Source organism: Metarhizium album (assembly GCF_000804445.1).
Source record: "Metarhizium album ARSEF 1941 chromosome Unknown scaffold_3, whole genome shotgun sequence".
Classification (NCBI taxonomy): domain Eukaryota; kingdom Fungi; phylum Ascomycota; class Sordariomycetes; order Hypocreales; family Clavicipitaceae; genus Metarhizium; species Metarhizium album.
The window spans coordinates 1,262,717-1,288,021 of NW_024467577.1; the positions used below are offsets into that span (position 1 = coordinate 1,262,717).

The 25,305-nt window shown below is 58.7% G+C and overlaps 5 protein-coding genes across 5 annotated transcripts; 4 read left to right on the top strand and 1 right to left on the bottom strand.

The window, feature by feature from the left end:
• Positions 1-1,560: 1,560 nt before the first annotated feature.
• MAM_02146 (Metallopeptidase, catalytic domain protein) lies at positions 1,561-3,993 on the top strand (the record flags this gene model as incomplete). The annotated part of the gene is made up of 5 exons (XM_040820945.1): positions 1,561-1,803; positions 1,880-2,421; positions 2,490-2,541; positions 2,609-3,027; positions 3,099-3,993. 5 exons carry the CDS (start codon positions 1,561-1,563, stop codon positions 3,991-3,993), a joined length of 2,151 nt encoding a protein of 716 aa, XP_040681288.1.
• Positions 3,994-5,737: 1,744 nt separating this feature from the next.
• On the top strand, positions 5,738-6,787 carry MAM_02147 (Nucleotide-binding, alpha-beta plait; the record flags this gene model as incomplete). The annotated part of the gene is made up of 3 exons (XM_040820946.1): positions 5,738-5,932; positions 6,046-6,151; positions 6,225-6,787. The coding sequence occupies 3 exons, from the start codon at positions 5,738-5,740 to the stop codon at positions 6,785-6,787; spliced, it is 864 nt and encodes a 287-aa protein (XP_040681289.1).
• Positions 6,788-7,814: 1,027 nt separating this feature from the next.
• On the bottom strand, positions 7,815-9,251 carry MAM_02148 (beta-Ig-H3/Fasciclin; the record flags this gene model as incomplete). The annotated part of the gene is made up of 2 exons (XM_040820947.1): positions 7,815-8,873; positions 9,117-9,251. 2 exons carry the CDS (start codon positions 9,249-9,251, stop codon positions 7,815-7,817), a joined length of 1,194 nt encoding a protein of 397 aa, XP_040681290.1.
• A 5,558-nt stretch (positions 9,252-14,809) lies between these two features.
• MAM_02149 (glucan 1,3-beta-glucosidase) lies at positions 14,810-16,345 on the top strand (the record flags this gene model as incomplete). The annotated part of the gene is made up of 2 exons (XM_040820948.1): positions 14,810-15,324; positions 15,409-16,345. The coding sequence occupies 2 exons, from the start codon at positions 14,810-14,812 to the stop codon at positions 16,343-16,345; spliced, it is 1,452 nt and encodes a 483-aa protein (XP_040681291.1).
• A 5,695-nt stretch (positions 16,346-22,040) lies between these two features.
• MAM_02150 (Glycosyl transferase, family 2) lies at positions 22,041-24,983 on the top strand (the record flags this gene model as incomplete). Its single annotated transcript, XM_040820949.1, has 2 exons — positions 22,041-24,527; positions 24,795-24,983. 2 exons carry the CDS (start codon positions 22,041-22,043, stop codon positions 24,981-24,983), a joined length of 2,676 nt encoding a protein of 891 aa, XP_040681292.1.
• Between the last annotated feature and the right edge of the window lie 322 nt (positions 24,984-25,305).

The following is a 25,305-nucleotide window of genomic DNA, read 5'->3' on the forward strand; positions in this document are numbered from 1 at the left end:
CCGGTCCGTCCGCCCGGAGCCACGGAACACGTCAACGGGCCGAGTGCAAGGCATGACCAACTCGTCGACGCCGCGTTGCACGGCGCTTCTGTTGAATCGAGCCCCGAGGCCCAGAATCCAGATGACTCGCCCGTCAGTGCGTTGGATAAAGGGGCGCGCCATGATGCAGAGTCAAGAAGCACAAAGGAGCCCCGGACCTGGGACCCAGCACCCAGCCTGGGCTCCAGAGCACGTGAACTGGAGTGGAGCCACGACGCGCACGTTGGGGTAGGTAAGCGCTCGCCTCGCCAAGGCAAAGGCCATGTCAGACCAACCGCATTCGGCAGGAGCAATCCATCAAGACCAGTCAACCACAATGATCAGGCCAGATCTGAAACCCGGCTGCTTGAGTGTCGTGTCGCGACATTTTTCCCTCGAGGGCACATTACGGCCAGGACCAGTTGGTCTTTTGGTAATTGCCCGCCACCTTCCGCTCTGCTGTTTTGTTTCAGACTTGTTGACTCGTGTGGTTGCAGCCAGCCGGCCGCATCATGCGCCTTCGGTTGCGTGCATGAAGCTCCAGCTCCAGCTCCAGCTCCAGCTCGCCCTCTGTCTCGATTCATTTCCGGCCCCGTGTTTCCAACGGTACACTGAGTTCCACGCCCGTCGATTTGCCCGCCGAATTGCGTAACCGTGGCGGAACGGGGTCCCCCGCCCTGCACGGTTTGCGTTTAATATCATGTACATGGTTTCCGGAGACTTTGTTACGGCTTAATATCAATCCTTGTGCCCGCGTACCCACAAGCTTGTTCAGTGATATTTTCTCCGACGACGCCACCAGCCCCCTTTTTCCTTTGACAGCAGCAGGGACATCTGAGATGGAGGCATAGCCGCCGGCGTCGAGACTGCGGCATCTCCAAGACTGTGCCTGTGCCGGCAGCGGTCCCTGGCCCCCGGGAATAGCTGAAGCGTCTTCCTCTGCCTCTGCTTCTGCTTCTGCTCCTTGTCCTCTCCTCACGCGAACAGGGCGTACTCACAAGAGGCATAAATTTCGCGCTATCCCACCCTATATCAGCCACCCGAGACCAGGTCACTCCTGTCAATCTTGAAACCTCGAGATGGGTCTTTTCGACATTCCCTCAGCCACGAGGGGGTCGGCAAAGCCAAGAACTTGCTGGGCGGCTGCGCCCTGGCGCTTTCACTGACATGTCCGACAAGATGAGATGCCCGGACAGTAAATAGTGTGTAGGTAGCATGGATGATCCTTCTCCCTCTGCATGACCTTGGACCCTATGGCACTTGGGTCCTTCTCCTGTCACGCCGATATTTTGTATTAAAGAAGCCCGTCTCTTGTCTGGCCATGAGAACGCTCGACTCAGAACCCTTCGGTCCAAAGAACCGTGTTCTGTCTCTCCCTATTTTCTCGTCTGATCTGTTTTATGGTCCTTTCTTTTTTCTTTTCCTTTCCTTCTCTTCTTCCTTCTCTTCTTCTTCGTTCATCCATTTTTCTCTCAAGCCCGAGCTGAACCACACCTGTATATCCTTATATCCTTTGCCCGCACATAGCTTGAAGCAGTCATCATGGTGATGTCGCTCGCTTTCCTCCTTGGCCTGATGGCTTCGGCTTCCGTAGCCAGCCCCCTAGCTGTAAGAGACGGGGCCGAGCATCGCTGCGGTGCCCGGGAGATCAGCCTGACGGAGCGCCAGCTAGGCCCCGGGCAAGGCTCGCCCGGTGAGGGACAAGGAGTCAATGACGATGGAAAAAACATCACCATGGGCACTTATATCTACTTCTGCCCCAGCAGATGCGGCAAGTTCCCTCCGGTAAGCCTCCGTTACAGATACAGAGCACACGCGAGGGGAATGGCTGAAGACATCCATACTGATATGCCGCGTGAAGGACAAGTCAGGTCAGGACGAGATTGAGAGGATAAACGTGGCCTTCCAAGGGTCAATAACATTCAAGCTCACAAAGATCACCCATGTCGAGGATCCGCGGTGCTCTTCCGGCTTGGTAAATGAAAACGACATAGATTCGTTGAAAGAAAAGATCTACCTTGGCAACGTGGGCGACGCCCATATTTTGTACGTGGATACGAACCAAGGCGCAGGCGTCAAGGGCGTGGCTCTTATGCCAACTTCCGGCATGGACATTGCCGCGTCCATACAGAGGAAGGACGGAGCCGCCGTAGCCATGGACACTCTGCCCGGCTACAATGAATTCTGTTCAGGAGGAAGAAACCGCGCTCGAGGACTATCGGAAAGCTTCCTCGGCCGTCTTCTAAGACGTCAAGGCGGCGGCGACAAGGGCGGAGCTTTAGAGGGATCTTCGATAACAGCTGCACATGAGCTGGCTCACACACTCGGCATGGCACATTTGGGAGGCAATCAAAAACGTCAGCTCGGTGGAGGTGTTAGAAACATCATGGAACCCGAGGCGGTGTATGTTTCCCCCTTTCTCCGGAGCGTTTATTGAAGAGACGACTGACTAACTTGACGCTGTCTTGTAGTTTTAGCGCCATGTATGCATTCAATTCAGGTCAATTGAAGGAAATGCGCAAGGTAGCCATGAGTCGTCTGGAAAATAAACCGGTTCCTAACATCAACCCAACTCCGGGGGGATCCCCAGATGGCGGACAAGGCCCTCTGGGTCCGACCGGTGGACAAGGCCCTCAAGGTCCGATCGGTGGACAAGATTCTCAAGGTCCGACCGGTGGACAAGATCCTCAAGGTCCGACCGGCGGACAAAGCCCTCAAGGTCCGACCGGTGGACAAGGCCCTCAAGGTCCGTTCGGTGGACAAGATTCTCAAGGTCCAATCGGTGGACAAGGCCCTCAAGGTCCAATCGGTGGACAAGATTCTCAAGGTCCGACCGGTGGACAAAGCCCTCCAGTTCCAACCGGAGGGAGTGACGGCCCCCAACTTCCAGGTGACGGCCCTCAACCCCCGAATGGAGTACAAGGCCCTGGATTTCCAAACGAAGGAGATGACAACGGCCGTCCGGGGCGACCCGGCCCCGGCGGACCCACCAAGCCCAGACCCGGCTCCGTTCATGGCCCGGAACAAAACCCACCACGTCCTCAGTCTATGCCGTTGCCAGACTCACCCGGAGACAATAGCCTACGTCCCCTTGGCGAGAACTCAGGAGCCCCACAAAATCCCGGCGGCGTCTTGAGACCCATTGGATCCGAACCTGGCTTGAACGATGGCCCGAGTCAACCTCAGCTAGAGTCTCCCGGCAACAATGGCCTACAAGGGCTCGGCTCCGGGAAACCCATTGGATTCGGACCTGGCTTGAACGATGGCCCGAGTCAACCTCAGCTAGAGTCTCCCGGCGACAATGGCCTGCAAGAGCCCAGCTTCGGGAAACCCATTGGATTCGGACCTAGCTTGAACGATGGTCCGAGTCAACCTCAGCTAGAGTCTCCCGGCAACAATGGCCTACAAGGGCTCGGCTCCGGGGAACCCATTGGATTCGGACCTAGCTTGAACGATGGCCCGAGTCAACCTCAGCTAGAGTCTCCCGGCAACAATGGCCTACAAGAGCTCGGCTTCGGGGAACCCAATGGATTCGGACCTGGCTTGGACGATGGCCTGAGTCAGTCTCAGCAGGCGACTTCTGGCGGCTACGGCCAAGAAGGACCCGTCCTCTGGGAGCCGGCTGAGTCAGCACCTGACATGGGCGATTTCATGGCACTGTACTCGCCAGGTCCTGACGAGCTTGCACCGCGGGCAGACTCTCCCGGAAGCGACGGTACAAACGACTTTTCTGAATTCATCTCCAACAACTTCCATGTCCGGGCCCAGCCAGAAGAGGAAGCAAACGAGTCGGATCTGGTGCACATCAACCGACGTGACGGTGCCGAGACTGCACCTGACGAGCCCGCTTTGGTTCACATCAACCGACGTGACGGTGCCGAGACTGCAACTGACGAGCCCGCTTTGGTTCACATCAACCGACGTGACGGTGCCAAGACTGCAACTGACGAGCCCGCTTTGGTTCACATTAACTGACGCGGTGGTTGCAAGACTCGCCCTGACGGGTCCGGTTTGGTCCAAATTTCCCGCCGTGATGATGCTGGAGAAATCAGATGATTCTGAGCTGGACCATGTTGCGCTTAGGTAGATAAGTTGTATTTAGATATGGGGACCGGCGGCAGTCACGCGGGACGGGACGCCGACTGGCCACCGCCTCTCAAACTAGCAATATGACCATTTGCGCACGTATACAAAGTGTGAATCGTCATGGTTTCTCAGATATCATTTGAATGCGGTGCTGGAAACCCACACGTTGCTCCTGAACAATTCCCTCGTGGGAAAGGCTTGGCCGCCCCACCAACGCCTGCACGGCATTGCAAGCAGTCGAGATACCTTCAGTCTTGAGCATTAAGAGACAGCTAGAGATAGTCCACTACCATAAGAGCTGTGCCGTGACCCGTGGAGCATCTTTGTCGCGCTTCCAGGCGAAAAAATATAAGTGGACAAGCAGTAGTGTTTTCTGTAGAAGAGGCAAGTGCTTCTTGGTCTGTTGGCAGCTCATGGTGGATTTGTACATGTCGCGCATAGTTGAGCGTTGCATAAAGAGCCATATAGCCCGAGGATGCGGGACTGTCACGGCATTGGCTGGGCGGCGGCGGCGGCGGCTAAATAGGATGAGGCGTGCATCAAGGACTCGAAGCTGCTGTCGCGTAGAATTAAGGCGGCATAACTTACCACCCAAAATACTGTGGTGTGGCACCCGTTCTTTGGTGCGACAGACAGCTGCGACTTCGAAACGGAACCTGTATCGGCGCAGCAACAGGATCGGCACGACCAAAGAAATCATGATCTATGACGGCAAGCGACAGGGAAGGAATCTGTCACACCAACAAACGGCGTGGCCACGCCACGCTATTTTGTTTGTGCCACCTAACCACCCTATGCGACAGAATCGACAAGGTCGGGTGGAGCGACGGAGAGGTCGAGATGAGGAGGCTTGCAAGAGCAATCTGCGCATCTTGGACAGCACCCACTAATGCCCATGTGGCTCCACCACACAATATGGCTGCGCCGTCGGGCTGCAGAGTGCATCGAGGACATGAGCTTCTTGATCTAATTGCCGAAGGTAGATGCCTTGACTCGGAGTCGAGTCCAGTGTGTGTTGATAGTTCCAAGACAGAGAAATGCCAAATCACCTCGTTTCACTCGACGCATCAATAACATCTAGGCGACTTCGATGTATTTGTTATTGACTAGACGACAACGTGACGAGCTATAATATTCACAGAGTCAGATGCGCGAAACCTAGTAACCATGGGGAATTTCCCGTCAACAAAGACTGGGAGGATAAAGACGTGAAAATTGTGGCAGCACGAACCGCTGTTCCGCAGCGTAGTTCTGTTCCATCTCGTACCAACGCCAAGTCGACAGTCCGGACTTAATGTCGCGTACGAGGGTTATGGAGTCGTCCATTGGCTGAGCGCAGTTATGGATCTTCAAACCGCACTCACAAACATGGGCGTGGGATCAACGAGATAATGAGGGATGCAGTGGTTGTGCTCCGTACGTTGAGGAAAATTCACTCGGCAAGGTGAGTGCCGTTACCGTGGTCACGTGAGGGCGCCTTGCAGCTGCCAAACGCGGGTTTGGGCGCGGTCTCGACAGCTGCGAGCAGATGACCGCACCAGCGACCAATGGCAAGATCCACCGTCGACAAAAGCTTCAGCCCCTTCCATCGTGTACTTTATCAACAAGTGCCCTGCTCTCCACGTCAAGTGCCATGGCATCGCGTTCTCGATCCCCCTCGCGGGGCCGTCAGAGATCCCTCACGCGCTCCGTGTCGTACCGCTCTGGCGATTCGCGCTCTCCCCGACGACGACGCTACGGCTCGCGCAGTCCCTCGCGGTCCATGACCCCGCCTCCTCGTCGCAATGGACGATACGGAAGCGACGGTCAAGGCTGGAGTCGAGACCGTGTAAGGGATAGCAGAGAGGTCACTGAGTCTCCGTTGGCGAGAAGCACAAAGGTCGGCTCGGAAACGCGTCGCACGTCTGTTTACTGGAACCGGCATGCTAACCTAGTCTGCAGATTGTCGTGGAACGCTTGTCCAAGAACATTAACGAAGATCACCTGTACGAGTTGTTTGGCCAGTTTGGCCCCATCAAGGATCTAGACCTCCCCATGAACAGAACTTGTACGCGTTTCCGCTTGCTTCCTTTTTCGTGCGGGAAACCTCTTGCCGAACTGGCACTAATTTGCTTGTACAGTTGGGACAAACCGAGGGACCGCATACATCCTATTCGATCACGAAGCCGATGCAGAAGCCGCAATCTCACACATGCACGAAGCTCAAGTTGACGGGGCCACCATAAACGTGTCTATTGTCCTGCCACGGCGGAAGCTCTCACCGCCGCCCCCGACAGCCCGCCGGGGCGCCAACATTGATCCTCGAATTCCCATGTCAGGCCCCCGAGGCGGCAACGGTCCTCCCGGGCGTGGAGGAGGATTTAATGCTGGCGGCGGCCGTCGTCGAGGCTCGCCATCTAGCCGATACGGCCCCAGATCGGACGTGTACAGACCTTTGTCGCGCTCGCCGTCCAGGTCTCCAGGAGGCCCTCCTTCCCGTGGCGGCGGAGGTGTTCGATACCGCAGCAGATCCAACGCTTCCTACTCTTCTCGTTCTCGTTCGAGATCACCCGGGCCGCGGCGACGAGGTGGGGTTGGTAATGTCGCGGGAAGGTTCGATGACGTCGATGACAGACGACGCAGCCGCAGTTATGACAGCTACAGAGGCCGAAGCCGGTCTCGAAGTCCGAGGAGCCACCGATGATGACTTGGCGGAGTGTGGTGTTGTGCGGTGGATGCGGAATTATGAACCGAAAAAAAAAAGGAAGAAGAAAGGAAAAAGGTCGCCCGCGTTCAGGTCCTTCGTGCAGTCAATCCCCCCCCCCCGGGGCCGGGTTGGGGCGGGCGTCTTGGTAGATCAGCCGTGGATGTCCAAATCTATTTCACAATCAGTTGGCGATGACGACGTTTCTCAAGGTTTATGAGCATGGTCTGCGTTGCAGCTTCTTGCTCTCGGGAGGTATGGACAGTCTACTTTGGTCATGTCATGTTGCCTGCCCTGCCTCGGCTGAAGTACGCGATTGCACCCAAAGAGTGATGATGGATGCAGTAATTTCTCAATGACCCTGTTTAAAGGCCCAACATACACGCACAAATAGCATTTCACGTGCCACTCAGCCCAAATACCATGATGCATCACGTTTCACCTCGCTCGTGCTGCTACCAGAGGAAGACCTGGCCTCTCGGTAAATGTGCCTACTTTGGACCACGGGGGTAAATAATGCAATCGTTGTGCTTGCTCACCGACAACAGACAGTGGGCAGCTTCTCGCACACCGGGGTCCTGAAGCACTTCACCTTGGGCGCCTGGCTGCTGCTTGCGTCCCTCGCGCCTGAGTCTCTCTCTCTTGTTGTCTTGGACCCCTCTTGACGCGTTCCAATCTCGCTGGCCTCTGAGCTTGACGGCTCGGCCGACATGGAAAGACGCAAGCCGGTCTTGCACTCTGCGTCCAGGCGCGTCGTGACAAGTTTCCGCTGACCTGTGTGTGGTGCAGACGTTTCGTCACACGCCCTGCACGGCCAACACCTCGAGTCCGCCCACAAAGAAGGAGAATATATGTAATAAAACCGAGTCGGAGCCTCGTGCCCTAGTCTGGCAACGGACCGCCTCTCGAAACACAACGTCGGCCCCCGGCAGCAAATCTGAGAAACGGTTCGGTGCGCTCACCTCGCACCGACGCCCGTCCATATAACGTCCGGCTTCGTCCTCGACGCACCCAGACGGGCTGCTCGTTACATCCAGGCCACGCCGGCCCCCAGACCAACCATGCCGACGGCGGCAACGACCAAGTGCGCGGTGCACCTCGGCGCGGCGGCATGAGAAGTACGGCTTCTCAGCGACGGGCCGGCGGTCGCGGTCGCGGAGGTCGTGGTCGCGGGCGCGGCCTCTGACGGACCGCCGCCGCCAGCGCTCCCGCTCGCCGTCGTGCTCGCCGGACAGTCGGCCGTGCACGGCAAGGCGCTCGCAAAGACGCCCGAGACGGTCGACACGGCAAAGACGGGCGCCTGCGTGGCGAGGCGGGGGTCCGGGACGGCGGCGTCGGCGGCAGCGTCCGGGTTCAGGACACTGCCGATGATGTGCATGACGCCGTTGGCGATGAGGATGTCGGGCTGGACGATGCGGGCGGCGTCGACAAACTTGCTGTTGGCGTGCTGGCGGACGGCGACGCGCGCGCCGACGGCGAGGGTGGCGTGGCGGGAGCCGTCGGCGAGGCGCGCCAAGGACAGGACCTGGCCGGGGATGATGTGATAGCCCATGACGCGGGCGAGGGCGCGGGCGTCGAGGCGGCGCAGCGTGCCGCCGACGATGCTGTACGCGTCGTCGTGGGGCGCCAGGATGGTCACGTTCTTGCGGTCGGCGGCGTCGGGCATCATGCGCGCCGCGTGCAGCGACCCCAGGCACGACGTGAGCCGGAAGGCGTCGGCCATGGCGGCCACGCGCGTCGGCGGCACCAGCAGGTTGTCCACGACCTGCACCAGGCCGCCGGCGAAGGGGATGTCGGCCTGGACCACGGAGCAGCGCGCTCCCTGGCCGCTGGTCAGGACGACGGCGTCGCGCTGCTTGCTGACGAGCACGCCCTGGCCCGCCGTGACGTTTGTCAGGGCCGGGCTCGTGAGCCGGCTGGTCTCGAGGTACGTCGGGCCGACCTTGAGGGCGGCCACGGAGACTGCGCCGCCGAGGATGTGGTACTGCAGGATGGGCATCGTCTTGTCCCTGTCCTCGGGGTCCCAGAGCGGCTGGAGCGCCGTGTAGGCAATGTTTGCCATGGCCTTGTCCGACGGCGCGACAATCTGGGCCAAACGTTAGCATCATGATCATCGACCGCCCTGATCGCCGATTGCCGCGGTGCCTGCGCCCGAGGCCCATGGCCGCCCGTCTTACCGTCACTCCGTCGTTGCTCGGAAGCTCCAGCAGGACGTCTGGATATTTCTGCCGGCCCCAAGGCGCGCACATTTCCACGTCAGCCGGCCGTACATGTCGTGCGGCGCAAGACACGCCGGGGAGGGGAGGAGAGGGCGCGCTGCCACACGTACCTTGATCAATCCGTAGAACTGGGTCAGGTCCTCGTTCCCGGCCAGCACGGAGCCAAGGTCCTCGTTGTCCTGGCCTGCCAGCGAACCGGCGGCCAAGACGGCCAAGCTCAGCGCGAACTTGGCAGGGAGCAACATTGTGGCGATGGACTGGGCAGGAGCAGCGTCAGTCTGGCTGGCTGGCTGGAGGGGGGAAAGCGGAAGAGAAGAGTGAAGAAGAAAAAGAGCGTTCTATTCCGCTACGCTGCCGGGGCCCCGGGAATGCACCAATATCCGAAGGCTCCGAGAGGAAGGGGGGGGATGGCGCCGAGACAAAGGACCGAAAACAAAGAGGGAATATCAGTCCGGCGCCGCCATCAGCCAGGCCAAGTCCGGTCCGCAACAGCAAGTTGTGACAAGACAGTCCGAGCATGGAGGCGTCGAGCGCTGGCCGGTGCGCGACGCCATCCCAGCAGCCATCGCATGTGGCAAGCGACGGCGGCCAAGTTACAAAAACATGAAACAAGCAGCTCGATGTGATGGCGAGAGCAGAGACGCCAGCCGCCAGCCGCCAGCCATGTGCATGCAAGTGAGTGAGTACTGGGCAAGAAGCAGTCGCAGTCGCAGTCGCAGTCGGCCGGCCAGCCGCCGTCCACCGTCCACCGTCCACCGTTCCCGAGCGCCACCGTACGAGCAGCTCGCGCGAGAAACCGGCCGGCGCGTCGGTGACGCAGACCGACGCCGGCGGTCACGGGACCAGTCGACGGGCGTAACCGCCGGCCGTGGATGCATGCACGCACGCGCGCGCTTCAGCATTGGAACTGGCTGGTCCCCCGTACCCTGTGCTCGGCGTCTCCAAAGTTCCATGCCTTTTCCGCGCACGCCCGCGTCCCCAGAAGAATAGGAGACTATCCTGACGCATCTGCCGGATGAAATTCAACAAGTAGTGCAGGATCAGTCGTAAGTGTAATAGCTGCATGATTATTCCTCGTATTCTCGCCCGCCCGCCCGCCCATGCAGGGCAGAGCAGGGCAGGGCAGGGCAGAGCAGAGCAGACAGGAGACACGGCCGCCTGCCCGCATGCCCAGGCGTGGGCGTGACCGTGACCGGGCAGACGACCCCGAAAACGTCCAGCCGTACCGAGTACCAAACCACCAGGCGGCCAGGGCGTGCATGCACCACGACGCATGCTCCATTCCGCCACCACAAGCTGCTCCGTACCTCTCGCAGCGTCGGGCCCAGGGCCTCCCCGCCCTCGACTTGGGAGCGCAGGCAAGGAAAAGAGGGAAGAGCGAAGAGAGGAAAAAGAAAAGCCGCCGCCGGGCGTAACCCCTCCCCCGCCCCCCTCTCGATCGTCCGGTCTGGTGCGACAGGCGACAGGACGACACGAAGAGGAAAAAAGCCCACGTTCAGCCCCCGCGCCGCCACGGGGTTGCCCCAACAAGTCGCGCGGCAGCGCCGGCAGCAGCATGCGACGTGGCTGCTGGAATACGAGGGCTCCCGCCCCCGTCAAGTCGTCAGTCAGCCCTCGCGCCGTCGCCACGCTTCGTCTCTCGTGCCGTTGTGATTGCTGGCCGCAGAAACCGGGACGCTGGGAAGAAGAGGGGCGTCTCGTTAGCGGGCGGTGGTCATGCCGAATCCTTTCCATGGCAGGCTGCGATGGGAAGGGCTTCAGACGCATGGTGATGTACGGAGCACATGGCCGTGGAGGCGTAGCGCCGCTGTGCATGCATGGGTCCTCCGTAAGCGCCGGGCCCCTCCGGGTGGGTTTGCCGGCCCCGTAAATCGCGGGCCCGGCCCTCCCCGGCTCCCCTCCCGCGTCGCGGCTTGGCGGGGAGTCGGCGGACGCGGACGCGCCTGCCGGACCGGAGTATACGCATATGCCTCTTTTTTTTTTCAAGCCTGATGCCTCTGGTGGAGAGCGATGCAGGAGGGCACTGACGCGTAGCCTATTCACGGTCAATCGGGGCTGTGATGGACAATGGGTGACGTACGGTCTTGCATGTAGGCCGTTTGATTTTCTTCAGTTTACGTGCACACCCCCAGGTTTCGCAATCTCGGTGCCAGGGTAATGGGCAAGAGAAGACACGCGTGGATGGGTTGTCCATGGCGGCCACGGTATTGAACCGGGTTGGCTGGCATGCTGTGCTTTGTGGTTACTGCGCACTGCGCTGTCGTCCTGGGTTGTTGGTGTACTCTGCACCCTGTTTGTTGCATGGAAAAGAGAGATTTTCGCAATGGCCAAGACGGGCTAGAGGGATCGCCGTCAAGGTATCAATCAGATGATGGCTCGCCTGAGTCCGCTGGGCCGTCTGGACCTGATGGAGGCCCCTGTCCTGTCCGCAGGCGGGTGGATAAACTTGGCATACGTACGGAGTACTATCGAACAAGTTGCGCTGGACTTGGACCCCGGTGATGCCGGACTAGCTACCCTCTTTGTTTTTTTTTTTTTTTCGTTTTTCGTGCGTATGTGCGTGCTCGTGTCAGAGTTGACGTGGACGTGGTGGTGTTGACGGCCGGCCGCGAGACCGTGTGCTACACCGTAGAGGGGGAAGGATTTTGGAAACCTCTTCGTATCTGGGCCCATGTCGGCGAACTCTGTTTCGTACGTGCCGGCCCAGCGTTTGCGAACCAAGGGGCCGGGACAAAGGCAAAGGGGAAAAGCAGAGTCGCACCAAGTTTAGCTTTCATGGCCATGTGCCGATGCCATCCATTCGGGAGTAAAGTACGTATGTAGTATTTGGCCATGTGTCGGCGCCATTGCCATCACGTGCTTGGTTCCCGCCATTTACCTTGATACCTTGAAGCTCTCCTTCGGCTTTCTTCTCTTTTCCTTCTGGCGGCCGCATATGCACGACAAGTCGGACACGGACAAGAACCATGATGCCGACACACCAACGACAACAGCAACGACAGCTCTTGGCTGGCAGCCCAACAGCACGCTTACTGTGCCACGTACACATGCGAGTGGTGGTGTGATTCCGCGATGCTGCAGCGCAAACATCAGCAGTCGCGTTGAACGAGGGCGGGGGCGCGCAAAGTCGCAATATTGCCTCGAGCTGAAGACGCTGCCGTGCGCGAGAGCGAATCGAGGCCTCGCTTGGCCCTGCCTGCCTGCCTGCCTGCCTGTATGGGCGCCGCTGGCTCGTGAGCCGTACGGTATGGTATGGATGGATGGATGGATGATGCATGCCGGCTGATCTGTCCATGTACGTAATAAATATTGCAGGACACCGCGGGCCCGTGGACGACGGGGAGAAGCGTCCCGGACACGTTGTGCTCTGCAAGCACCCACCAGGACAGACAGACGGACCTGAGACGACACACAGAGCCGGCCGGCCGTGGCTCAGCCTCCAACGAGCTGGTGCTGGAGGGCACGGCGGCGTGCCCGGTGGTGATGCAGCTCTGCAGCTCGCAGGCCCGGTCCCAAGATGCTCGTTCCCATGGTTCGCACGACATGCGGACGCTCCACGTCGTTTCTGAGCGCCTTCCCTTCTGGCGAGCTGCAGACGGCAACGGGGCCCTCGTCGAAGCGGCAGGGGGCGTGTCTCTAGCGTGGCCGCGGGGTCAGGGGTGGGAGGGGATCGTGGGCAAAGCCACACACAAGCACACGCACACTCCTCGATCGGCCATCAGCCACACTGGCTGCCGCTTTTGCGATGCCCTCTTCCGCTCCGTTTCTTCACCCTGCCTGCTGCTGCTGCTGCTGCTGCTGCTGCTGCTGCTGCCCCACCCCCAAGACCCAAGACGAACTCAAAACTAACCTTGCTCGGGAAGACGACTAAACGGGCACGGGAGCATCTAAGTGGCTGGGGTGCCTGGGCAGGGACGTGGGTATGGAGCACGGAGTGGCTCGTGCAAAAGCTAGCTCGTCCGTCCTTGGCCGTCATCGCACCACCACAACAGCAAAGAGATGGGGAGGAAAAGGGAAAAGGAAAAACGGTGCAAGGACTCAGTCAGGACTCAGGGGAGAGAGACAGCAAGGACGGGTCCGCACGCAAGGGACCTACGCACAAGTAGTTGTTTAAAACTTGCATGTGTCAGTGTCGCAACTGACGACCAGTCTCAGATGTGATGGAGCCCAGAGTCCCGACGGCGTGCGGTATCTGAACATACGTACTTCGGAGTACGGAGTACTTGAAAACAATAATATACTAACCAAGTATTCAATGACGCGCCCCCGTCTGACCACCACATGCCGAGGAGGAGCGGTGGCGGGAGGGCTACGTACTGTGTGCTTGGGTACCAGGTGCGTGGCACTTGCCCGGGAAATCATACCCGACGGAAGCGCCGGGGGTGCTCGGCTTGGCAGAGACGGCGCGTTGCCGCCGGCCAGCCAAAGCCAAAGAGGGGAGGATGGTGCTGACCGTATCGTACGCACGGTCAGGGTCGGCCAGTCGTACAGATATTCATCTCTACATGCGCCGAGCCTGGCTTGGAACACGAGGACGAGGACGAGGCCGCGCAGAAATGGCAGCAGGGAAGAGCCAGCTGGCTCGCCTTGCGTGTGTCCTCGATGGCCGAGATGGACTCGATGATACGTAGTGAGCAGGCTGCGCCGTGCCGTGCATGGGACGGCGACGGCCGACGATGCAGATTCAAGGGCCGGGGGACCGGGTCGAGCCGAAGCTTTGGGAGGCATCGTGCGAGCCTTGGAAGCTGCCAGGATTGATTGCAGTATATTTATTGCTCCCGCGCCCGCAGGCCACGGTCGGGTCGGTCGACGGCATGGGCAGAGACGGAGACGCGAAAATTGTGGAAAGGGGGAAACAAAAACGCAAAAATTGAGTTTTACAGAAACCCGGATTGCTCAGGGCCAGGGAAAGGCCGCAGGCATGGACGGATCTGTATCTGTATGGAGGATCACGAGAGACTAACTTTCAGGCCCGGCGACAGGGGCACGCTGGCCCGAGCCTCGCTCGTTCAAACCGAGACGCTGAGCAATCTAGAAGTAATCAAACGACAGACGAGTTCAATGTTTTTATTAGACTCTCGAGTGCTGGCAGGCGGAGCGCGAGCCGGGGGCCCCCTTCCTTCCTTCCCCGATGGAGATCCACCGCGAGCTGCCCAGCAGACAGTGCAGTTCGTCGTCTGGAAGTGTCTTGACTTGACAGGGACCCCAGCGCGCTGCTCGGGCGAACTGGCGGACTGGGACGGGGACTAGGACTGGGACTGCGAGCCGGCGAGCTGACCGACCACGGGCGGACCACCCTTGTCGGCCCAGGCGTCAGCACTCAGCGGTGCGCCAGTGGGTCCCAGAGCGCAGTGAGATGTACTCCGTACTCCGTGCCATCTGTCCGTCTCTCTGGTCTGGTCTGCGGCTCACACAGTCTTTTGTTCTTCCATCATGTCCCGCCCGCTCGCTCGTCTGCAATCCGTGGCCTTGCAACTCTTCTTCGCCTGCTTCGTTCCTGTAGCCCATCGGGGGTCGACAACCAACGGTCTCGTCACTGACACCCCGGTACCACAGAGCCTCTCGCCCTATCTTGACTGACGAGGACATCGAGCTCGAGCATCACCACCTCGGCCTCTGGGACCCACGACCAGACATCCCGCGGTGCCGCCCCGTGTCCTCTGTCGGGCGGCCCCTGAGCCCGTCTCGTCTTCTCTTCTCTTCTCTTCTCTTGTCTGAGTTTTGATTGTCTCGTCATCTCTTCGTGACTTGCTCCTCTCGTCCCTAGCTTTCGCGTCCCGGCGCCCTCACGGTTTGGCTCGCCATGGAGCAAGACCCGTACAGCCACGGCTACTACGGCCATCCAGTACCGTCTGTGACAACCACCGTCAATCCCACGCCAGTCCGGTCCGGAACCCCAAACACAGACAGCGGCCGCAACCCGTTCGGCGACAACGACGCGGCATCCTTGAACCGCCCCGGGAGAAGCACGAATCCGTTTACTAGCCCCGATGCGTCAAGGCCGGCGTCCAGCTTCGGCTCCTCGAGCGTCATGGGGCCTCGATATGGGGTCAATTCCCAGCTCTACTTCCATTCTAGGCGAGTGAAGAAGGGGGAGGTTGAGAAGCCTTGGTTGGAGAAGAAGGATCCCAAGGAGAAGTGGGTTACCATCCTGCCAATCCTCGGCATCCTGATAGGCTTGGGCATTTCTGGGTTTCTGGTCTGGGACGGCCTTCGCAACGTCGTCCACCACAAGTACTGCCCTCTGTTGGACGAAAATTTCGCCGGCGGCTTCAACACCGACGTCTGGACCAAGGAGGTCCAAGTCGGCGGCTTCGGGTGAGTGCCGGCCCCTTGTTTATCTTGCACCCCGCGAGCCTTGGCTTGGCTTGGCTTGGCTTGCCCGCTGACACGCATCCCCAGCAACGGCGAGTTCGAACAGACCACCGGGGGCGACGAAAACGTCTTTATCCAGAACGGCAACCTGGTGATCAAGGCCACGCTCCAGGATGCCAAAAAGGTGGAAAAGGACAACGTCATCGACCTGCTCAAGGACGGGACCTGCACCTCCAAGGACTGGCACAGCTGCGTGGCCGCCACCAACACCACGGCCGGCAACTCGAGCGTCGTGCCGCCCACCAAGTCGGGCCGCATCAACACCATCAAGGGCGCCCGGCTCAAGTACGGCCGCGTCGAGGTGACGGCCAAGCTGCCCGAGGGCGACTGGCTCTGGCCGGCCATCTGGATGATGCCCGTCAAGGACACGTACGGGCCGTGGCCCGCGTCCGGGGAGATTGACATTATGGAGTCGCGCGGCAATAATTGGACCTACGAGCAGGGCGGCAACAACATCGTCTCGTCGGCCCTCCACTGGGGCCCCGACCCCGCCAACGACGCCTGGTGGAAGACCAACAACAAGCGGCAGGCGCTGCACACGACGTACAGCAGCGGCTTCAACACGTACGGCCTCGAGTGGTCCCAAAAGTACCTCTTCACCTACGTCAACAGCCGGCTGCTGCAGGTGCTCTACACCAACTTTGACAAGCCGCTCTGGAACCGCGGCGGCTTCCCCGACGCCACGTCCAACGGCACGCGGCTGAGGAACTCGTGGAGCGAGACGGGCCGGGCCAACACGCCGTTTGACCAGGAGTTTTACCTCATCATCAACCTGGCCGTCGGCGGCACCAACGGCTGGTTCGAGGACGGCAAGTCGGGCAAGCCGTGGCTCGACCGGTCGCCCGGCGCGCGCAAGGACTTTTGGAACGCCAGAGACACGTGGCAGGCGACGTGGAAGCAGCCCCAGCTCGAGGTCAGTCGCGTCTTGATGATGAAGCAGTGCGATGGCGGCGAGGAGTTGTAATTGTGTAATTTACCACCGCGGCGGTGGTGGGCCACGTCGTCTTTGGGGGGCTGTACATGTGATTCGATTTTCTCTTTCCTTCTTCTCTCTCTCTCTTTTTTTTTTTTTTAACATGTGACGCACGTCACTTCTTCCCTTTGTCAGGGAGCATTGGTAATATCATATAGACTTGAGCGGAGCGGGATACGTAATTCACATTTCGTCTAGGATCGTTTGCAACGGCATCACTCGTCACTGTACTGCATCGTTTTTGCGCCTGATTCATCTTCGGTCCCACGTACTGGTAGCACCGCCCGACGCCGCTGTCTGCTCTAGCCTGTGCACTGCAGCAGTCAAGTCCGGTGGTGACGGCTGCAACAGCACACGCCGACACTCCGTAGATGGTAGCCAGTGCCAGAAGAGAAGCCCGCCACTGAGCCCTAGAGGGCGGCGCAAAGCAAATGAAAGTGTGAAGTACAGTACAGCCACGGCCCTTCCCGCCAGGGCACTCGTCTGCTCCGCAAGCACGCAACGCACGCGTTGGCTACTGTAGGGCCGAAGCCGTCGTGCAGTTACCAAGTTCCGGGACAGCAGGAGCACGCCGCACGCTGTGCGCCACGAGTGTCATTTGGCAGCCAGGAAAGCCGAGATTAGTATTAGTCGCGTAACTGGGCGGCCGTCCGGGCCGGCGGCGGGTGCCACGCATCCAGCCTCCAGGCGTCTGGATCGAGGGGATCGCTCACCGAGGGCTCCACCGGCCAGCTGTACGGGGAACGGAGTAGCTGGCCTGCCAAAGTTGCTGCTAGTTAACTACCAACTTACCACACGTTCGGGAGGGGGGGGGACCTTTGATGCGGTGGGCGCATTTCAGCTGCGCTGCGGACCTGGACGACGCCAGGCAGGCAGGCAGGCAGGCAGGCAGGCAGGCAGGCAGGCAGGCGGGCAGGCGGGCAAAAAGGAAAAAAGGAAAAGGGTCGGACACGACCTCGAATGCCAGGTACTGCATCTGCCCCCTCATCGACAAGGCAGGTTGGCAGGTGCCAAAGACGACGAGGAGTATCTCCGCACTGCTGCTGCTTGTTGATCCGTCCAATCTGTCCAGGAGACAGAGATAACGCGCCAAGGGCGAACCAATCGGCCAGGGCCGTTGCGACATGCTCACCTTCAGATTCGGACGGACCTGATAACGGGCGAAATGTCATATTTCATGACGGATTTATTCCCCGTAATGACGGCGTTCCGGATCCTCCATCTCGTGTCATGAATCATGATGTTAGTCTCCATCTGGCAGGCCGTCTTGGTAAAGCGCCGCAAGTTGCAGCAGCTGACACTCGACTTGCATCATTTTAAGCCGCGCAAAGCCTGGCAACACCGCCATCGTGACTCGTCGTTGTCGACATGCATCGCGACAGAGAAGCACCAGACATAGACATGGTCATTGTCCCCGGCCTCGGGCTGCCAAAGCGACTCGCGAGTGAGTGTCGACTGACCCGACCGTGGCGACCAAGGGGACCGGCTCATCGAGTCGTACCGAGTAATTCCAGTGCGTCTCTTGGGCAAAACCTATTCCCACGACGCGGCCGGGGGGCGAAATTGCAGCCAGAGCCTCACCGTTCAATACATCATGGCTATGGCTACTGCTCAGCAGCCTCGCATCCCCCCCACCCCTTCCACCCAACCCTCCCTGCCTTGCAGTGTCCCAATCGTGTCTTGGTTGTACAAGGCCTTGGCCAGCATTCCACCCGGTGAATTACCAAACCCAGCAGCCCTGACACCTCACCAATCGTCATCTCTGGCAGTTGGCGATATTCCCGACGGAGCCCTCTGGCCCGTGTCACAATGGCAGTTTTTGGCCGATCCACTGTGCTGTACATGTCGGAAATCGTCATCCAAGCCAAGTCGAACAACCAGCCAAAGTCTGTTATATTTCTTTTTGTTTCTTTTTTCGCCGCCGTGTGTTGGTAGCAAAGTGATAAGTGCACGGGTCCAGCTTTCTCCCGCTGTCCTTGGCCGTGGGTCAACCTCACACACAGGGCTTGTGCGAACAATCGTGGACCGTGCCAAATAGGAACAGCGGACAGACAGCCCATAGCGTCGGCGGTCGTGGCCGTGCTCATATATCTTTAGCACTAGTACGAAGCAGCACTGCGGAATTGTTTCACCCTGAAGTTCGCAGGCCGTCAGTGGTAGTTTCAATGGTTTCACTCACCGTCAAAGATGATGCCTACTTTGAAATCCGACTCTGGAAACAGTACAGAGTCGGTGGGACGACAAGTAGTCTAGAGGCGCAGGCCTGCCGTGTACCTTGGGGTCGCAGCGCATGTACGGAGTACTGGCTGTCTTCGAAGAGGGTCCGCCTGGAAACACAGTGACCAGCTTGAAGTTGCTTCTTTGATACGAGCAACTGGTCTCCTTCGCCGTCGAAGCCAAGTGAAGAATTTCGGGTGCAGACAACACGCCCCTCCCCAACCGTCACAGAACGCTCATTCATTGTTGTTCGCGCCGCCCAGACAAAGGGCCCCCGGCTTCAGGTTCAGGAAGCAGCTCGTGCACTGAGGCGGCAACGTGCAGCAATACGAGCCCAAAAATAGGATTGGTACGTAGCGGCCCGATGACTCACGCCCATGCCGATCCTTGCAACGTCTCTCACGCCCCCCCTTCTCCCCAAAAGCACTTTCTCCTGCTGTGGTCTTCAGAACCCTGAACACCGGCGACTGATTGCCCTGCAGCTTGTCGTATTGCGTCAGAAATCAAGACAGCCGCACGCTGGAAGTACGGTTCCGATCGCCGCCAAAACGAGGACTTCGCAATTGATTCGAATCTTTTGGTCATGGTTGATGTCTTGAATCCAATACAGTTTGGATACATGATACATCCAAGGAAGTGGGAAGCGACGAGGGCCTCGAGCGTGCGCGAGGGCAGTCCCTGTGCCCTTTGTCTCTTATTATGCCACCGATCTCTAGCGGCGGCGCCACACGAACGGGTCAGGCGTTTGGAACGGCACACTTCAAACGGTCCTGGCACCACCCAGCCTTCGTTTCGCCATGCCACCGGTCCAAATTTCAGTGCTGTGAAGACGGAAGATGCGGACCGCAGTGACTGTCACGTCTGGCCGGCAGCAATAGCGTCATTATTGTCGGGACGCATTCTCTTATTGTCCGTCTGGATTCCGATCATGGCATGCAGGTTTCAGCCCGCCAGTGGCTTTGACTGAACCTTATCGGCAGGCTTGGAAATGCGGCCGGATCGGCGTTTTGCAGCAAAAGCCAGCCGGTAGGGCAGGACATGGAAGGATACGGATAGGTAGGGCCGCCCCCCCCCCCCTTTTTGGTGGGATGCTGGAGCAAGCGGACCGAGTTGGCAGCAGTCAGTTCGATGCTGGAATAAGCAGCTACAGGCCGGTGTCTGTTTGCCTGTCAAGACGCTTTTGTTGACGGTGAAGGAAAGAAAGTGGGTGATGCGAGGTGCCCAAGTCTCCTGTCAAAGACAGGGCTGTTTCCAGAAGATGGCGAACAAAGGGCAACAACAAACAACAAGCCAGGCTATAACGGAGTCGAGTGGGTGCCTGCGTGCGCGCTGCGTCGGCGGACGACGAAACGTCGAGGCGAGGGTCGCTGCGCCGTGTCGAGCCAGGCAAGACGAGAGGCTGGAAATAAAATTGTCGACATGTATGGTGCAAGCGTTTGCGCCACAGACGGGCGGCGGGGCTCCATCTGGAACTTCCAGGGACAGCCGAGGAACGGTGGCCCTAGTCCCTGGATGCTCAGGTGGGAAAAGCGTGCATGGCCGCTTTTACCGAGCACGCCGCCGCCGACGGAGCAGCAGCCGTGACAAATCCCGCCCAAGCCACCCCACTCAGGCTCATTAGCAGCAGTGAGCTGCGGGAGTTCCTGGACGGACGGCTCCGGCCCAGATTCTCACCCGGTTTTAGATTACTTTCTGTCAGAGCTCCTGTGGCGACGTGGGAACTCGAATCAGCGCCGTCCCTGTCGCCCAAGCGCCCCATGGTTTGCCTACGCCGGCGACGTGAACGGCGCGTGCAAATGAGGTGTAGTGCCAGGAGTGCGCTGCTGCCGGCGCCTGCGAAGCGCTCCAAGCCCACAAGACAATGGCCTCCCTTTTCTCATTTGACCGATAAACCGCGGCGGCCAGGCGTGTGTCCATCCATCCATCCATCCATCCATCCACCAGGCGTTGGCATCTCGAGACTCGACTTGCCAGCCCGTGGCGGCGAGACCTACGTATTTTCGAGCCGAGTGACCAGACGCTCGCTCTCTGGGACGGCACCCGATTCCTGTAGGGCCTGGGGCCCAAGAGTCTGCCCCAATCATGGCAACGGCAACGGCTGTGGCTGTGGCCGGGGCAAGCCGCAAAGCCACGGGCAAACGGCGATGACGAGGACGAGTCTTCAGCGCCGCTGGGACACGCAAAATTTGGGATCCCATCTCTCAGTCGCTGCTGCCCCCCAAGACCGAAGCCCCGAGCAGGGGTGTGCGGTCTGTGGTCCACCCCCGGGAAAAACGTGGGTGGACCGGGGACGGGGTGGCCCTTGGACCTCGTCTCTGTCCCTTGCCCCCCCTCACACGCCCCCTCTGGCTCTTTCCCTTCGCCCCAAGTGAGTCCCCGAGCGGGTGTTGCAGGACACGATGCATTGTCTAGCAGCTTCACCACTGACTCTGGTTTCATTCTCCCTGGCCACCATGACACCGAGGCACCAGCAGGCAGCAGGGCTCTCGGGCTCCGTCGATTCTCACCGCACATCAGTGTAGCCTGCCGCCTCGCCGGTCCATGTAAGCGTCGCTTTCTCGCTCTGCACACCTCTTTCACAAGCGCCATGCTGAGGGACGAGCAGAGGCAAAGATATACTCCTCCTGGCCGGCGGATCCGTCTTGCCGACATCAAGATGACAGGCCGTCCCTTGCTTCCATGCTTCCTCGCTCTCTTGCTCTGACCGAACCCCGTTTGCTCGACCTCTCTATCAGGGTCTTCTGTAGTCGGAACTAGACAACCAACCCCGGAAGTGTCCGCCCTCTCTCTCCGTCCTTGGTCGTTGGTCCTCGGGACGAGTCCAGTCTTTCGGGGAGCCTTGACGAGAGACACACTCCCCCCTGTGCTTATCTGGGCTCCCAGTCGCGACGAGAGATCGCACAGGAGCCACCGATCTTGTAAGTCCATACCCACCTCTCTCGCGCGGCCTGGCCTGGATCCCGGGTTGACTTCCAGACCATCATCAGCGCTCACCGTCCCTCTTTTCTTTTAATATCGTCCCCTCTCCCGTCCCTCATTGCTGGCAGCTTGCGGTTTGCTGAGCTGCCAGCCTCCAGTCCTGCCCCAGCCTGGGTACATTTGGTCGACGATTCGCGTCCCTCACTCTCGTTCCACCGCGACCATCCCTCTCTGTAACAGAGCCGCATCGAAAACATTCGCTACCCCTTCCACACCCTTCGCTGCCTTGAATTTTCGTCGGAGGACATAATTTCTGCGTCTCCGTCTTCGTTACTTCGACATCTGCTGGTGGCCGACTGTTTGTACACATGATCCAAGTGTGTTGAATGAATCCAGCAAAACGACAAAGCATTTTGCTTCGAGCCGACCCCAGTGCCGAACGTCTTGGTTTCACCATTCATCACTAGTTGCGTCCTTCTCTGCGAAACAAAACATAAACCTGTTCGAGACTGAACTTCACACAACTCGAGTTTCGGGTCAAAAGCCCACCATGGGTCTTGCCAGCTACTTCAAGGCTGGTAATAAGTCGGAACCTGCTCCTTCTCAACCAGGTCGACCGGCTTCCAGGCCCAGCCGGAGTCAACAGTCTTCTGCCTTGTCAGAGAAGCGACCGGCTTCTTTACAAATCAACAGAAATGACATGGAACTTCAGCCCCCCACGTATCGCTTCCACTCGAGGCCGCAATCCATGTCTGGTCGATCCACGCCGTCAACAGCAGGGAGCTCCATGTTCCTGGACGACATTAAGCATGAGGTCATGGTGAACTACCTGTATCAGCAACAATGCTCCCAACTCTGGGTCAGTGATGGATCGGGTGAGATTGAGGGTGTTCTTCTTAGAAAGGTGCGAGGCCACTACATGGCCTGCCCTCCTCAACTTGGAAGCTCGCCGTTCGCCCTGGCCTGCTCCGCCATGAATGTGCAGTCAGCCATGACGGTCAACTCTCGGGTTATCAAGACTTTCCTGCAGTGGTCCCCCGACGCTGTCGATGTGCCACTGATGAACGGCTTGCGGGTGCAAATCCTGCCCACAATCGAGGATCTTCCGCGTGCGCGCAAACATCAATTCGCTGCCTTTGTCGCTTCCGAGGGTCTGCTGGTTGTCTGGGATGATGATCCGCTCCACCTCATTTCGCGTGCCAAAGCCATTGAGTCTGAGCTCATGGAAATTGTGTGGAAGGCGGGCAATACGGATGACGAAGAGGACGAAAAGAGGGGCGGCCACGTCGTCGAGGCCGAGATTGATGAAGAGAGCGGCGAAGTCAAGCCCGAAAAGCGACCCATCCACCTCCAGAACTCAGTCTTGGTGTCACTGACACTCATACTCGTGACCGTCTCTCTTGGGGCCGCCTGGCGCGAGCTGGCCATCGAAGTCTCCGTCGATGGCAGCTATATTCGTTTGGCACTCGTGGCCTTGTTCCCCATCCAAATCTTCTTCACTCTCTTCTTCGCCCAGGTCATCGTCGGTTGCTTGGCTCAGATCTTCGGTCCCATCCGGCAGCTCACCATCAACTCCAAATTTTACTCGGCACGACCTCCGCCCCGCCTGCAGACGCTGGTGCTGCCTCACATCACGATCCAGTGCCCTGTCTACAAGGAGGGTCTGCAAGGCGTCATCATCCCCACCGTCAAGTCCATCAAGCAGGCCATGTCGACCTATGAACTTCAGGGCGGGTCAGCCAACATGTTTGTTAATGACGACGGTCTGCAGCTCATTTCAGAGGAGGATCGCCGTGCCCGTATCGAATTTTACGCGGACAATAGCATTGGCTGGGTCGCGCGTCCCAAGCATGGCGAGAACGGCTTCCTGCGCAGGGGCAAGTTCAAGAAGGCCTCCAATATGAACTATGCTCTCATGATTTCTTGCAAGGTCGAGGAGAAACTGCAGGCCATCAACCGGCCCCATGAGTGGAGTCAGCACGACGAGGCACAAGCTTATGAACAAGCTCTCAAGGAAGTCCTGGTCGAGGACGGCCGTGCCTGGGCGGATGGCAACATTCGTGTTGGCGATTACATTCTCCTCATCGACTCGGATACGCGTGTCCCTGCTGATTGCTTCCTGGACGCTGTCTCCGAAATGGAACAGTCTCCAGACGTCGGTATCATGCAGTTTTCATCTGGTGTGATGCAAGTTGTGCACACCTATTTCGAGAACGGCATCACATTCTTCACCAACCTCATCTACTCGGCCATCCGATACACCGTGTCCAACGGTGACGTTGCTCCGTTTGTCGGCCACAATGCCATTCTCCGGTGGTCTGCCATTCAGCAGGTTTCCTACCGAGATGAGGACGGCTATGACAAATTCTGGTCCGAGAGCCACGTGTCTGAAGATTTTGATATGTCGCTCCGCCTGCAGTGCAATGGCTACATCATCCGTCTTGCCGCGTGGGCTGGTGAGGGCTTCAAGGAGGGCGTGTCGCTGACCGTGTATGACGAGCTTGCGCGATGGGAAAAGTACGCCTACGGCTGCAATGAACTGCTCTTCCACCCCATCCGCACTTGGCTCTGGCGCGGCCCCTTTACCCCTCTGTTCCGCCGGTTCCTCTTTTCCAACATTCGTTTTACCTCCAAGATCACGGTTGTGTCGTACATAGGAACGTACTATGCCATTGGCGCGGCCTGGGTCATGACGACCGTCAACTACTTCCTCATGGGCTGGTTCAACGGGTACCTGGACAAGTACTATGTCGACTCCTGGAAGGTGTGGTTCTCCATCATCATCGTCTTCAACGGCCTCGGCAATGTCGCTCTGGCAGTGATGCGGTATCGTGTCGGCGAGCGCAGCATTCTTTACGCGCTGATTGAGAACTTCAAGTGGACCATTATGCTGGCAATCTTCTTGGGTGGCCTGTCGCTGCACGTTAGTCAAGCGCTGCTGGCTCACATGTTTGAGATCAACATGACCTGGGGGGCCACGAGCAAGGAGGCGGAATTTTCCAACTTTTTCATCGAGGTTCCCAAAGTTTTGAAGAAGGTGAGTTCTGATGTGGGGAGAGAGAGAGAGAGAGAGAGGATCTTTTCGTTCCGTCGGTGCCCGGCCCAAGTGGGGGATTGTCGTAAAGGATTTCTCGGAAGGAGTCCGTGGTCCCAGAAAAGGAAGCCTCGTTGGCAATATCGAAGTGCCACATCCCACCGGCCGAGCCCATTGTCGGTGACACAGACGCATGAATTTCTCACTACTTGAGCGGGAGGAAGCAACAGACCCGAGGAAGAAAGCTGCTAACGTGTTACTGTCCAACAGTTCAAGTTCTCCATTTTGTTTTCGCTCCTGGCCACTGCCGGCATGATCATCATGGCCGTCGCGCCGTTTGTGCCTCACGACTGGCGCATCACCGACTTTGTCGCCATCCTGCCCATGGCCACCGTCGCCGCGAGTCACTTCCTGCTGCCGTTGGCGCTGAACCCAGCCCTGATGACGTTTTCATGGTGAATGTGGGCGGATACTGTCGACGAGTGTCTTTTCATTATTTTGTCTCTTCACTTATTCACATATAATTTTATTTTTTTGGCTGCTCTTTTCTCTCTTCCCTCCACCACGTGACATTCACCGGGGGCAGGGGGGCATTGCGAAAACCGTTGCTGACTTTTTTCCTTTTTTTTGTCCCATTGCATAGCCATCATAGACGGATTGGAGTTTTCGAGCCTTTTTTTTTTTTTTATTGTTCATCTTTTGTCTGGATTGTCTGAATACCCACACGGCGCGTTGACCGATGCGCCATCGACTCGACTTTCTACCCTTTGCAATAATCTAG